Here is a 14824-nt window from a genome sequence, read left to right as displayed (position 1 = left end):
TATATATATAGTAAAAAGCTAGAAGAATGTTTAGAGAGAATTTGCATTCATAATTTTTCATTCCTACCATAAGACTCGAACTCACAAGACCATATATAAGTTTACTAACATGAAGGAAATAATAATAAAAGAAAGGCCACTGCCAGGGCAGAACCAAAGGGAGGTCAAGAGGGTCAGCTGACCCTTCGATCATCATAATTTATTGAATTTTTATATAGAAAATCAAAGTTTTAAAGAAACAAACACAAAATGGACCCCAAATTTTTAACATGTAAAGAAAATAAACTTATGATGATCTCCCGACTAAAATGTTCTGGTTCCGCCACTGACCACTAGTATATAAATAACTAACAAAGAAAGTAAATAACTCCAAGGTTGTAAGTTGTAACCCACATGGTGTTCATGCATGCTCTTCATGGGAACGTTGATGTGGATGTGGACGCGTATCATTCGGGTTTAGATGACTTTAAATTCGGGTCGAGTTGAGGGTTTCGGAAAAAAATTGAACAACCGTAATTACAAACGATACGAATTTATATCCCAAAGTCAACATGACAATTTTTGTAACCTTTTTTCATTCAATATTAAATATTTGTTTTGACATTAAAGTGTATTAATTAGGTTACATTACAAGTTATATTGATTAAGATATGGTTTTGAAAAGGGATGGATGATGACACGAAACCCATTAACCCTACAAAGTTTTTTTTGATGGACATGAATAAGTCTTAACTTCAGAGTACCCTGATAAGATATTTTTCAGATTAATTAAATAACTAATACAATAATTTTTCATCATCACCATACTCAGTAAATCTCACCAATAGCAACGCTAAGGTAGGGTACTAGGGTCCGAGGAGGTAAGATGTAGACAACCTTACCTCTACCTCGTAGGAATAGAGAATCTGCTTCCAGTGAGACCCTCGGCTCGATAGTAGTTTTGCATCAAGCCTTGAACATAATGCACATAACACTCAACAATTGGGACAAAGTCCGATTAGTGCATGTACCCCTTTGTCTTTCGGCTGTCAACGCCACCACATGATGCATGATTAACCGTCCGTCGCTTTTAACGTTATTTTCACGAAATTAGTAAAATAACGATAAAATTAGTGCAATTTCACTTTTACCCCCCGAGGATCCACACATATATACATCATATGTGCGCACCGCAAGCGGGACGTAAACTAATACAGTAATTAAATTTATAATGTCTTTGCATTTAAACAACACCTAGTTCTTGTAATAATAATCAACCCACTCATTATTTTAGCTATAAATATATTGCAAAGACACGTGAGTGAAATTTACCCGATCAAAGGTTGTGTAACATGTGTGCTCACATTTACTCACAGTATATTTTTTTTTGAAAGGTACATGGTATATTTTTAAGAAACGGTTTATTGAGTCAAACTTTATTGATGATATGATTTTCATTTTTTTTTCTTTTTCTTTTTTTTTTTTTTTTGAGTAAACAGCGAGAAACTTAAAAACGTAACTTTGGCAACAACACAAGTTACAATAAGTCATTAAATACAAGCGTCGGGGGTTTTTATAAGGTAGGTTTTCACGGCTTTGTAAAGGCCGTCTACTTTTAGTTATTCTTCCTTGACCTCAAAATCACCATGTGTATGAATAGTTGTGATCATCTTGGAGATGGTCCCTCCATCGGGAAAGCCCTCAAACTTGATATCGTAACACACCTTCTCAATTTTGTTTGATATTCCGTTTCCTTCAATCAAAGTATACTTGTATGTGAACGTGTTCTCATCAAGTTTGTCTATTTGGTGCTTAACAAACCCTGCATAAAAAAATTAAAATAAACAAGTGAGGAAACACATATTGAAAATTAAGTTTTAGAATTAGTGTTCTGTTCAATGAAAACATCAATAGTATGATTCAAAACTAATAACTATTACTATTTAAAAACTATGGTTTGAAAATATGCTCTACTATGGACTTTTATCGAATATATATAATAAAAGTTCCTAGACTTGGTTTTACAAGATCAAGTTTTTGAATTTATAAAAAAAGAAAAGAAAAACCAACATGAAAAGTTTTCTAATATACAAAGAAATTCTGCTACTTGATTATGTCTCGTTCGAAGAATCTGATTCTCATCAGCTCTCCCAAACCTTAGAATAGCGATTTTCGTACAGTGGATTTCGGATTTTGCTTCAATAGCAGAAAAAAATTAAAAAACTGTAAGAACAAAATTTTTAACTTCCTTCATAATTTATATAGCGTCTTACAAAAATTCTGTTGCATAAAAAATGCTCTCATTCTTTCAATAAATGAACCGAATCCTGTTACATCCCTTCTAAGTGATCACTTCATCAAGTTTTACAGTAAGACATTTAGGGGTTTCTTCTTAAAGAGTCTAGAATTTGGAAACCGAGCGTGAGTAGCAGGGGTAAGAGCGGGAGAAGAGAAGCAAACGACAATAGCAGTTAGATTATCAGCTGAGTGAAGGCGTGACGCTTGCGCAATGAGCTCTTTAGCACCACGTTGAGGGTCGTTATGCTGCCTTAACTGACACCGAACAAGAGTCACTGCTTCTTGGTTTGACATGACATCCCAGATCCCATCACATGCAATGATCATAAACTCATCATTATCGGTCAACACCGTTTGTCTCACATCTGGTTCAGCAATCACCAACTTCTCCTTCTTCATATGCCAGTCTCCAAGTGCACGCGTCACACTAAGTTGACCGTTGAGGTACCCGTCTTCATCAAAGTAACCACCTAACCGCTCACATCTTTCCTTTTCTTGTAAACAAGTCGACCCCCTGTGGTCGTCAGTCATCTGTGTTGCAGACCCGTTCCTACATAGAACCGCACGGGAGTCACCGACATTCGCTATCATTATATGTCTTCCCATTATCAAAACAGTTAAAGCCGTCGTTCCACAATAATCGCTCACACTGCGTTCATCAGCTAAGGCTAAGTCAGCCTGTAAAAACGCTTTGTTATGAGACTCTTCCACTTGTTTTAAGAACAAATCATCTGCATCTGAAGCGCCAGTTGGTGCTGCTTCTGGTAGATCGGAATCCTCAAAGAATAACCTCATGGCGTGTTCTTTAACATAAGATGCAGCCTCCGACCCGTTATGGCCATCAAATAAAGCATAGAATGAACTCGCGAGACCCCATTTGTAAGCATCACCCAGATGCTTTGACAGATCATCAATCATGATATGTTGGTCTTCGTTTGATCTGCGTGGTCCAATGTCCGTATGACTTCCTGACCTGATGTTCGTTGGGCTCAAACTCCTTGCGGTAGACTCCACAACAGTATTACTCTTGATATTCACAGAGCAGCTTACAGCCTAATAAAACAGATAACAATATGTCAGCACCATCCATAAATAACCACCAAAAAAATATTCCTCTCTCATATTTTAAAACATGAATATTAAGCTTTTATTTATTTTTTTCAATGTAAACTAGATACTGCCTAAACACAAAATCACAGAAAGTTTCATAATCTCAAACTGTATTGCAACATATTAATCAATCTTCAAATAAATCCTTCTTAAACTATACATATTAAGTCAAACAAAAATCAAATACACATATAAACCCTAAGCAATCAACAATTTACATAAACACACAAATCAAAACTAAAAAACCGTGATCAAATCATGAAGCCGTAAATCAAAAGTAATAAAAGAATTACCAGATTCTCAGAGATGGAGATCGAAACCGATGTGGAATCCGGTGAAACAGCGGCGAGTTTCAAGAGACCTAAATTGAATTGATCGCGCATCATCTCTGCTACGGCTGGTCCAGCAATCATCTTCTGATCTAGTATTACGAAAGTCGAAGGTATTTATTTAGGGTTTATTGTGTGCGTAAAGTGAGAAAAGGTTGAAGAAATTGGGGGTAAAAGTTTGAAGCAATTTGAATTTGAAGAAATGGTGTTTATATAGTGAGCGGTACATGTACTGAAATATACGCGGTATTTTGATTATGTGGGCCTATAATAATCCAAAATATCAGCATATATTTCAAAAAAAATATTAAAATACCGATAAACATGTAAATATTGATTTTAAAATTTAAGTTTTCCGGATTTATAATTTGGTAACTACTTCCATTATTATTAGGGTGGAGGATATAAGGGTGTTTGAGTTGGGTGTTTGAGTGGGTTCACCGATCGGTGACCACCCCCTTTGATTGACTTGGGTGTTTAAGTTAGAGAGAAGGTGTGAAATTCGGTGACTTATTACCGAAAATGGATAGAGTGATGAGAGGAGAGGAGAGAGATAGGATGGACCAATGAGGTTTTTTTTTTTTTTAATTAAGGGGTGTTTGACTATACCATCTGATTTCACTCAAACACACTAAGGTGTTTGAGTGTTGACATGACATAATATTATTGGCTAGAATTTCACTCAAACACCCTAAAGTGTTTGACTATACCCTCCACCCTTATTATTATTGTTGTTGTTAGTTTGAGAGTTGATTTGATCGATAAGACATTGAAGACGTTATCTAAAATACTGAAAAAAATTGTTTAAAGTTAAACTTTAATATATTTATTAGTAAGGTTTTAAGCCGGAGTGAAAGAAAAAATGTTTTTATCGAAAAGATCAAACCAATAAGTAGATTAAAAAAATAATAACAATAAGTAGATTAAAATTTAAATTTACATGAATTTAAGTTTAGTTTTAATAAAGAGTAAATTAATATTTTGGCTCATGTGGTTATATCATTTTATCCTTTTAGCCTTAAAAAGAATTTTTTAATATCTGAGCCCCCAACGTTTTTTATTTCTACCTCTTTTGGCCCCTAACATCTTTTTTTCTAACCCTTTTAGCCCTTAACATTTAATGGATGGGGTTAGTGTTGGAGCCAAAAAAGGCTAGAAAAAAAAAACATTGGGGACTCAGATGTTAAAAAACATTTGAGCTAAAAGGGTAAAAATGATATAACCACAGAGACCAAAATCGTAATTTACTCTTTAATAAATTTATTTATGGCTGTTGAACTATTAATATATTATTTTTTAGATATAACCTAAAATTACAGAGTATGTATAAATTAGAAATTATATAGATAAGACGATCATGTAAAAGTCTATCTCTTTCTAACTTTCATTATGTAAACATGTTATACAATTTTTTTTAGGATCGTTTTGCTAGACGTTATAGCCATAACAAAAGAAAAAGTAAGAAGTGGAGTGGATTTACGTTTTAAGGATGCTTTCAATATATAACCACTTTTATTAGATAATTCTAAAAAATTGTATAATACATGTTTACATAATGAGAGTTAGAAAGAAAGAGGTAGACTGTTACATGATCGTCTTATCTATCTAATTTCTAATTTAAAATAAAATGTATAAGTATGTGTGTGTGTATATTTGATTATTTACAATTATATTCATATTATATAATTATATATTATCTATACAACCTAATAAAAGCCATACCTATGGGACACATGTCCCCCCATCTAGGGCCTCTAAACCTCATTTTCCTGTCAAAACTCTTTCCATTCCCTATGGTGCAATGCTATGGACGATCCATATTACGAAAACGGGTCAAAGATTGCGAACATATATAATCACATAACCCATTTGTTTCCTCTCATAACTATCACAAAGTTTCAAATCAATAGCCGCTATTAGGGTTTTCTCCCTTCGAATCCAATCAAACAATCAAATATCAAAGGTATATCTTCATCAAATAATTCTCTGATTTCCTGTTAAGTTCTTCGATTGGATTGTAAACAACATCTTCGTCTTATTAGTCTTTTCGTTGATCATCAATAGTTTCGTTTATACATACGGATTTTGTTACGGATTTTGTCATTCCAATATGTCAATCTTTGATTTCATGGTTCATTGATCTTCATTCTTTTATACCTAGTTTTTTTTGCTATTCGATCTGTATACTTCTCTTACACATAAATGTTGTCTCCAACAAGGTATGATTCTGATATTCATATATTATTCTGATTTTTACCTCCGTGTATTAGATTTTGTTTTTATATCGTGAAATATTTGGTCGATTGTATCGCATTTAGGGTTTTGAACATTGATGTTGTTTGAGATGATTTTGTCTTTAGAATTTTTCCAGATCTGATATTATTAATAGTTTAATTTTTTACAGGATTTTTATGGTGTTTGAATAATATATTATTCTGATTTTTACCTCCGTGTATTAGATTTTGTTTTTATATCGCGAAAATATTTGGTCGATTGTATCACAATTAGGGTTTTGAACATTCATGTTTGTTTCAGTAATGTTATCTTATTGCTATTTTGATGGTTTGGTATCCATATTGTTTTTGATTTGATGTTGTGATAGCCTCTTTTCCAATCAAACAATACAAGATCCAAGGTATATGTTCATCAAATAAAATTGTTTGTTTATTGTTGAATCTTGATCTTGATTTATTTGTTTCTGTTTGGTTTTCATCGTTCCTTCGATTTCTAATTCGTATCACTCGAAATCTTCAATAACAAGGTACGGTTCGGATTTATCTATATCTATACTATTATAAAAAGGAGAAGTGATGTACAAGATGGTAATTTTGACACACGTACCAATTTTAAAGCAATATGTACAACAAAGATAAAGCAGGCAAATTGAGACAATCTCCATATTTTAAGACGCTAGATGGGGTAATTTAGACAATTCCTTCTTCTCTTTCATGAACACTCAATTCCTTAAACCTCCTATTGAATGTTGCGGCCGATCGTTTTCATCCGACCCCTGATAAGAAAAGTGTTACAATGAAAAGAGATGCTTTATATGCAGTTCCACAGAAGGGAAGGGAGGCGGAGCCGATGTGTCCAGCAACTGCGGTGAAGCGAGCTAGGGCTTCTAACGACAAAAAGGGTATGATTTTTTTTTTCAGTTCATGTATAATCTTGTATTAATATGAGTATATAGTTAATTACCAAGGTTCTTTTTGCAGTTGACTAAACGTTCTTATCGCCGTTGTTGTTACAGATCGAAGAATTCGAGTTCTCAAACAAGGCGGTTCAGCAAATGGAGCTTCTTGTTTTAACCACATTGGATGGGAGAATGTGTTCAATTACTCCATTTCGTTTTATCGGTTGGTTTTGTTCATTTTGATCATCTTTTTGTTTTTAATGTTGATCGTGTTTGTGTAATTGTATGTGGGGTTGAATCTTTTTTACTGGGGTTGTTTAAATTTTTGAAATTTATTGATTTTGTTTGTGTAGGGTTTGTAATGATCAGGTTAAAGATTTGGGTATTGGGGGTGAAAAGTTGTAGTTTTGTTGATTTTGATCATGTGTTGGGTTTAGTTTTTGCTTTTGTTGACTTTTTGACTTGTTAACCACCCCTAAAGATGAGGGTTTTGATGATGATTTTGTTTTTGGGATTTGCAGGGCTGCTGCAACTTCACTGGCAGGCATGCTGATGGTTCATTGCCAGTTGAAGATTTTAATCTTGAATTGGAGAATCAAAGCGGAGAGAAGGTGAAGCTGGGAACCAAAGACGATCAACGGTATAATTAATCGTTAAATCTTTAATTAACTTACCGAATTAAGGAGGTACGTGTTTTTATCGAGTCTAAAATGAACCTAAAATGAACGATAAATTGCAGTGCACTAATGATGGGACTTATGTTTCATGGAAAAGCAAAACGAACTTTTATTTTATTGTGTTAATTGTGCTTTATTGTTTTTTTTATCGTGTTAAACTTGTTATGTCATTCATGATTATTGAATTGCTTATATTTAATTGCCTTAAACGTGTCATGTCGTGTCATTGAACATGTTACCTTCAGGTTAAACGTGTCGTGTTGTGCCCGCACTGTTTAACATAACACTACAAGTTTTTTAGCTCTATGGTTGATAATGATAATTGATCATTACAGTTTACCTCATGGTTGTTTGTTACTTATTAGGTTGATCTTTACTTTGGATGGATTGATGGTGTTCATCCAGTGGATTTTGTAGTCAAACAAATGTACTAGAGTCTCTTTACTCAATTTTCTCACTTGTTGACAAGTCAATTCAAATGAGCAACAAATTCAGCCTGAATTCTTCCAAGATCTTAGGAATGCAACTCTCTATTTGATTTATAAATTTGGTCATAATATTAAGGAAGATGTTAAAATTCTTGCTAGCCAGAACTTGGACAAGGTGAAACGTTTATTACAATGGGGCGAAAGCAACGATGTTAATTCTAGACTTGCTATAGCCTATAAGTTCAGTATATTGCTACGGAAAAAAATGTTACAAAATGATTTTTTATAATTATTGTAACTTTATTTGAATTCATGTCAATGCAAATGTTGGGAAGGGAGCTATAGCAAGTAAGATCTTGCTTTAGAAATCTCTGTGTCTGTCATCATTTTAGAGGACATTGTACATAAAACAAGTATGGTTCGTTAAAGTTATTTAGGTATTCAAGATTTTTTATTTAAGTAAAATTGTTGTTACACTAATTAGTATATTAAGCATATACATTTTTTTTGCATTTTTCGGTATTGGAAAAAGTAGAGGGCATTTTCTCTGAGACTATGGGGTGTGGAGGAGGGTAGTCCTCAAAGGATGCTCCGCCATGTAGGCGTCCACGTAAGCGGGTGTGAGGATGGGGGGGGGGGATGGACCTAGGGTGTGGGGGATGAGCCTCATATATATATGTATGTATGTTGTATGTATATGTGTGCGTGTATAAAGAAGAAGGGAGAGAGAAGAGGCACGACAAGAACGAGGATCAGGCGACATTGAGGACGGGGACGGCCCTAGGGGGCGGTGTGCCGGGGCGTCGCCGGCCCTAGGCCGCTCCCCACACCGAACAGTCTAAGACAATGGTATTGGTGTGGAGTATGAAGGAAAAACATGATATCAACTTGAGATTTAAGGCATACTTTGATTCTTTGCCATAAATATTTGATACAGGTAGTTATCTAAATAAATACAGTATTTTTCTTTACATCTTACATTTATTTATTTTGTCCTTTTATTAATATTTCATTGTATTTTTATCACATGATTAAGCTTTGGAATTGAAGCAATCATGGCTTTAGATCCAAGGAACACTCTTGCTATAAGAGATGGTTTAAGCAAAGGAGGTAATGGTTTTTGATCCTTTCAAAGAAACGATATTTGGATTTCTAATGGTTTTAAAAAATATTGTCATTTTTACTTAATGGACAACAAAATGGGCCCATCATCTTGATTCTGTTTAGTCCTATTTTATATTTTTAGCACCTGCAATCAAAAGATTTTTTTGGACATCTTATTGCAGCTGGCGCCAGACTTACGCTACAGAAATTCCTTTCGGGCCTATAGATTATTTGCTGGGGTGTGAATGAGGTGTTCAACCATATTTTCAAGGGGTGAGGTCGGTTTTTTTTTTCAGTCTCCTTACATAATTTTAAGAACGGGTCAGATGTGTGCAGGTGGCGGGGAGATAACAACGGTGTCTCTACGGTAGCGTCAGTTAAAAAATGATTACATAACCCTGACCCGGTTCAGAGTAATAAAATTCTGGAATTGAGCTGGTGGGTTCCGCTGAAGATAAAATACATTTGGATGGAGAACTATTCTTTGTCGCCTCCCCACCTCAGACGCCTTGATCTGTATACATGATATATAAAGATATGCATTTGTTTTTGGTTTTACAGTTACGTTGATATTAATTTACAACTAGGTAGACTAACTATATTTCAGTTGACTATATTTCAGTGGGGACTGGAGAGGAGAGGAGCCACAGGATGGGGCGGGGTCGAACATGGACAACTTGAAGTCTGCAATCTCCTTATATAATTTTAAGAACGGGTCAGATGTGTGCAGGTGACGGGGAGATAACAACGGTGTCTTTACGGTAGCGTCAGTTAAAAAATGCTTACATAACCCTGACCCGGTTCAGAGTAATAAAATTCTGGAATGGAGCTCGTGGGTTCCGCAACCCGCTGAAGATAAATACATTTGGATGGAGAACTATTCTTTGTTGCCTCCCCACCTCAGACGCCTTGATAAAAAGAAATATTATTCATGGGCCTTTAGCTTGTTATTTGTGTTGGTCGGAAGAGGAAACCGTGGATCACCTATTCACGGGTTGTTTGCTTGCGACTTTAGTGTGGCAGAAGGTCTCCAGATGGTGTAACATACCCCAAATATACGCCTTCTCGACAAGCGATCTGCTGCAAGTTCAAAAGTACATTCCGGGGAGCGAGACGAAAAAAAAAGATGGTGCATGCGGTGATTTTAATTAGCTGCTGGAGTCATTGGAGACCTCGGAACAAGTATGTTTTCGCTAACGAACCTGTAGCGGTAAGTAACTTTATTGGCGAAGTAAAATCGTTGGGTTTCTTGTGGGTGAAAAGTAGAGCTAAGGGGTGACATTGTATTGGGATAGATGGAAAAAATTCAATATGTAATCTGGTTCTTTTTCTGTTCTATGGTTCCTGCTCCCTAGCTCCTTGCTAGGGGGTTTTCGGTGTTGTGGTTATTGAAAGTTGCCGTTCGAAAAAGAAAAAAAGTAGACCAACTATATCGCTACTACCTTTTTTCCAATTGTTTTAACTGTAACATGCATGTGAAACTCCCTTTAATATTGGTGTTTATGTAGCTTTAATTCACTTCTCAAAGTCCAACGTGGGCTAAAAAACATAAGGAACCCGCGGCAACGCGCGGGCATTCCACTAGTTATTATAAAAAGGAGAAGTGATGTACAAGATGGTAATTTTACCATGTGTATCAATTTTAAAGCAACATGTACAAGTTGCTTAAAGCCATAGAAATTGGAATTTCTACCAAGTTTAAGACGCCTAAGGGGCACTCTCGGGATTTCATCCATCGAAATCCTGCTCATCATTTATCACCAATTAAATAAGATGCCACCGATAAGTCGGAGAAAGCCAACCGCCTTCATCTTCATTCTTCCATCTTCTTCTTCTTCACTAATAAAACCAGTTAGGGTTCTTCACTTCCATTGCTTCGCTTAAATTTGTAACCAGATGATTGCTATTGCTATAAATAAATAAATAATTATCAAGAAAATCGCCAGCCAAAGTGGAATACTTTCTTCCTCAAGTCTTCGATCCACCAATCAAGGTCTTTCTCATCTATCTATCTTAGGGCTTTTATAATTCCATCTTTTATGTGTATAATTTCTGTTTCAATTTCGTTGAATTGTCACCTCTGTTTCGTGATTTGAAATTTGCAGTCCGTCGATGGCCGTCGCCTCTTATCGTCCCGACACCACCAAAATTTGCACTCACTGGTATATTATCTGTAGCTGATAGACATCATTTCATATGTTGTGTGAGTTTTTAATTTTCAAGGTTGTGTTTGCATATAATGCATCGTGCATATGACTTCAAAATTTTTTAGTGTAATTATATGTGTCACACTGTGATATCATCTATAGCTCTGCAGTTAGCAATGTAATATTTGTTATAACCCTAGAAAATAACAGATCTAAAACAAAACCCTAAAATTAAAAAAAAAATCAGGATCTAACAGATCAAAATCAAAACAATACCTGCACTGCAAGAGGTAGGAGGATCCTTCTGGAGATCCTTGAGTTCTTTCAAGATCCGTATCGAGGCCATCAGGAATTCCTATAGTTTACAAAAGTAAAAACCCTAATTTTGAATCTGAACGTATAATAGAAGATCGAAAGGGGAAGTTTTTTGTTTCAACACATTTATTAGTTTTTTGGTTTTAAGTTTTAACATTGTAGAGGTTTATTGTCATTATTTGTTATACGCACTTCTTAGAGGGATTTCTGACGGGTTAGCTAGAGGAAAGAAACCTGATGAAATGGAGAAATTGGTTAGTGATAGCTTTTTTATTACATATCTATTTTTTATTTTTAGGGTTTTTACTTTTTTTTGGCTCTTTAATATATGGTGTTTATTTTTTTGGACCAAGTAGGTAATTGATCTATTGAAGGCTCATTTGAGACATCCATAGGCATCAGAGGTTAACAACAAAGATATCATATCTCATTTTGTTTTGCGTCTCGTGTATTGTCGATCGTAATCTTTTGAACTTTTTGCCGTTTATTTATTTATTTTTTATTTTCTGCTTTGATGTCTTATGTAGATTTGAACTGATTGTGTTGATGACTTCAAATTCATTATTGTTTATGTGGCTTTTGGTATTGGATGCTCTTTGTGTATTCTAGCAAGTTCGTTTTTACTTATGCAAGCTGGGTACGAAACGGCCAACCAGCTTTTCGACAAAATGCATTTTTCTATTTTCTGTGCCCCCATGTCTTTCTTTGATGCCAACCCATCTGGTCGAATCCTAAGCCGAGTAAATGAATACATCATTTTTCTTGCATTTTGCTTAACGATTAGGGCATTAGGCAACTTGATTTTTAAAAACCTTTTGCAGGTATCTTCAGTCCAAACTGCAGTGGACTTGTCAATACCATATAGTATTGGTCCATTTGCCTATGCTATCATACAGCTTTTAGGCATTGTTTTAGTTATGTCACTAAACCGAGTATAACTCAAAACCTGTTTTGGCCCATTTGCCAATCCACACATGGTGTCACATATATTTTTTCTGTACACATGAGATGCTAATATTATGCTCTTGACAGGCTGGGGAGTTGCGTGATCGGGAAATGGATCTTAAAACTCAAATATTCGCTCTTGTGGACAACAACAAAGAGATGAGCAAAGCCGAGACCGAGGCGGGAGAAGAGGGCCCCACCGTAACTGAAGCGGACATTCAGCACATTGTCTCATCATGGACTGGCATACCGGTCGAAAAAGTCTCAACAGACAAATCGGACCGTCTTCTCAAAATGGAAGAAACACTCCACATACGTATCATCAGTCAAGACGAAGCAGTTAAAGCCATTAGCCGTGCCATCCGCCGTGCTCGTGTAGGACTCAAAAACCCAGACCGCCCCATCGCCAATTTCATGTTTTCGGCACCCACTGGTGTTTGTTGCTGTCGAGATTCCATTTACTCCCCGTGCCAAACGTGTACTGGAACTCTCGCTAGAGGAGGCCCGACAACTTGGTAATCTCTGCATCCAAACAATACATATGCTGATATGTTGTTCAATCATCATAAATTTAAAAATGTGATAACGTATTTCCACCGTTGTTTAATGTTTCAGGTCACAATTATATTGGATCCGAGCATTTGCTTCTTGGTTTGCTTACAGAGGGTTAAGGTGTAGCGGCCCGTGTTCTTGAAAATTTGGGTGCAGACCCAAATAACATTCGCACACAGGCAAGCTATATTCATTATATATTCATCTCCACTTTAATAAAAAAATCGGATATCGGTAATCGCGGTGGGATATCGGTAATTTTACAGAGGGTGAAGGTGTAGCGGCCCGGTTTATGAATGCACAGATGTGCAGGTTTAATTCATATTAATAGATAGTATTAATATTACTAAAAAGATGTGTTTATGTGAGTTTTTTCATGATATATATTAACATTTTGTATGGTTGATGTGGTATTCTGAATTTAATCACAGTGCACTTCATATGAAGTTTTACCTTTTTTTTTTGTTTTGAAGCGTTTGAAAATCTCAAGTCAAATATTATAATGCAAGGAGATAGTTTGACATGATTTTTGTTGAATACATACAGGTAGAAGCTGCAAAGGGATTCTTGAGAGTATTAAGATCTTATTTGGATTCACTTTGCTCTAACCTACGTTCTCACACAATTACAAATGTTCAGTCAAATGATGATAAGGTTTGTCTCTCTCTTCCCATTTTGCGCTGAATTCTAAATTCAAATTTGAGCTATGTATAATCCATTTTTGTTTTCCCGCAAGGACACAGTGAACAGGTTTGATTTCCATTATTTGTTTGTATAATCTGTTGTTAAGTTTACTTTTTGAATACATCTTAGAATATAAAAAATAGCATTTGCATTGAATTTGGTGTGTAAATTTGGGTTTCGTAGTAAAAAAACCAAGAAGGCGTACCCGTTCTTCTCATACAGGTCATTCACGTGGTACCGCAAAATGGGTGGATCCAGACAAGGCAAGCTCATCGAGATAGTCCTACACCAATACTTCTATCAGGTTAAGTTATGCTTTCTTGTTTGAACTTGTGTTTTTTCTTCTAGCTCAATTAAACAAGTTTGGACCCAAGTATGTTGTTTTAAAAGTATGCATAGCAACTGCTCGATAAAATATCCGTGTGAGAATTGCATAAATACAAAAAAGTAGAAAGGTTGCAGTTCTAGAAGACTCAAAATTCTAATCCATATACTCTTTTTTTAGCTGAAATGATTAATATGGTTTTCTTATTTGATTCGATTTATTTTAGTATTTCTCGACATAATTCAACCAAGATACGATCAAAATCGGCTGCAATGGATAGGGCCAGAGTATTTCCCGACATAAGTCAACCAAGATACGATCAAAATCGGCTGCAATGGATAGGGCCAGAGGTAGTTAGTGAAGATTACGAGTCCTTATTCGCTTCTTAACGGAAGAGCTGGAAGTCCGGCTAAGCAAGTCCGGCTGGAAGAGCTGACATGTATGATATGCTCTACTTCTTATGATATAGTTATTGTAACATTGGCTTACTAAAGATTTAGCACACTAAGAATGATTTAATGTGCTTAAAAAGGCTTCCAAATTCATATGCCATGGGCTCGTACATATAAGAAACTCTCTCTTTTTTAGCAATTCCTCATGAAAAACAACCGCCGCCTCTGGTTGAAGTTTAACATTGGTGTTCATAATGATTTTTTTGCTATTCAAGGGTTTATTGATCAATAGCTTTTTGGATGTATTTTTGCTAAGATGTTATGGACATAGTAGGCTATTACCAATGTTGTATATGGTATTGCACTTATGATTTAAACAGGGTTTGTTAAAGTTAAATTGCAATAT

At 35.4% G+C, this 14824-nt stretch overlaps 2 protein-coding genes and 1 long non-coding RNA gene across 3 annotated transcripts; 2 read left to right on the top strand and 1 right to left on the bottom strand.

Moving 5' to 3' along the window:
- Positions 1 to 2203: 2203 nt before the first annotated feature.
- LOC110879945 (probable protein phosphatase 2C 47) lies at positions 2204 to 3883 on the bottom strand. Its single transcript, XM_022128499.2, has 2 exons — positions 3681 to 3883; positions 2204 to 3330 (listed from the first exon to the last, which is right to left on the bottom strand). The coding sequence occupies exons 1-2, from the start codon at positions 3798 to 3800 to the stop codon at positions 2344 to 2346; spliced, it is 1107 nt and encodes a 368-aa protein (XP_021984191.1). The 5' UTR covers positions 3801 to 3883; the 3' UTR covers positions 2204 to 2343.
- A 6231-nt stretch (positions 3884 to 10114) lies between these two features.
- On the top strand, positions 10115 to 14795 carry LOC110879962 (ATP-dependent Clp protease ATP-binding subunit ClpA homolog CD4B, chloroplastic-like). The gene is made up of 7 exons (XM_035975201.1): positions 10115 to 10268; positions 11164 to 11220; positions 12553 to 12980; positions 13081 to 13196; positions 13564 to 13671; positions 13885 to 14005; positions 14253 to 14795. Exons 1-4 carry the CDS (start codon positions 10185 to 10187, stop codon positions 13157 to 13159), a joined length of 648 nt encoding a protein of 215 aa, XP_035831094.1. The 5' UTR covers positions 10115 to 10184; the 3' UTR covers positions 13160 to 13196; positions 13564 to 13671; positions 13885 to 14005; positions 14253 to 14795.
- On the top strand, positions 11283 to 12458 carry LOC110880016. Its single transcript, XR_002559158.2, has 3 exons — positions 11283 to 11774; positions 11877 to 12260; positions 12342 to 12458. It is a non-coding gene; the product is annotated as an uncharacterized LOC110880016 (long non-coding RNA).
- Positions 14796 to 14824: the final 29 nt, after the last annotated feature.

This window comes from Helianthus annuus, chromosome 1 (assembly GCF_002127325.2).
Source record: "Helianthus annuus cultivar XRQ/B chromosome 1, HanXRQr2.0-SUNRISE, whole genome shotgun sequence".
Classification (NCBI taxonomy): domain Eukaryota; kingdom Viridiplantae; phylum Streptophyta; class Magnoliopsida; order Asterales; family Asteraceae; genus Helianthus; species Helianthus annuus.
The sequence above is the reverse complement of the archived record's forward strand: the minus strand, read 5'-3'. Positions and strand labels throughout refer to the sequence as shown.

Excerpts from the sequence above, each read along its gene's own strand:
- LOC110879945 (XM_022128499.2), bottom strand. The coding sequence starts at position 3,800 with ATGATTGCTGGACCAGCCGTAGCAGAGATGATGCGCGATCAATTCAAT. Across the intron at positions 3,331-3,680 it reads TCTCCATCTCTGAGAATCTG|GCTGTAAGCTGCTCTGTGAA; the intron begins GTAATTCTTTTA and ends CTGTTTTATTAG.
- LOC110879962 (XM_035975201.1), top strand. The coding sequence starts at position 10,185 with ATGGTGCATGCGGTGATTTTAATTAGCTGCTGGAGTCATTGGAGACCT. Across the intron at positions 11,221-12,552 it reads ACCAAAATTTGCACTCACTG|GCTGGGGAGTTGCGTGATCG; the intron begins GTATATTATCTG and ends TGCTCTTGACAG. Across the intron at positions 12,981-13,080 it reads AGAGGAGGCCCGACAACTTG|GTCACAATTATATTGGATCC; the intron begins GTAATCTCTGCA and ends TTAATGTTTCAG.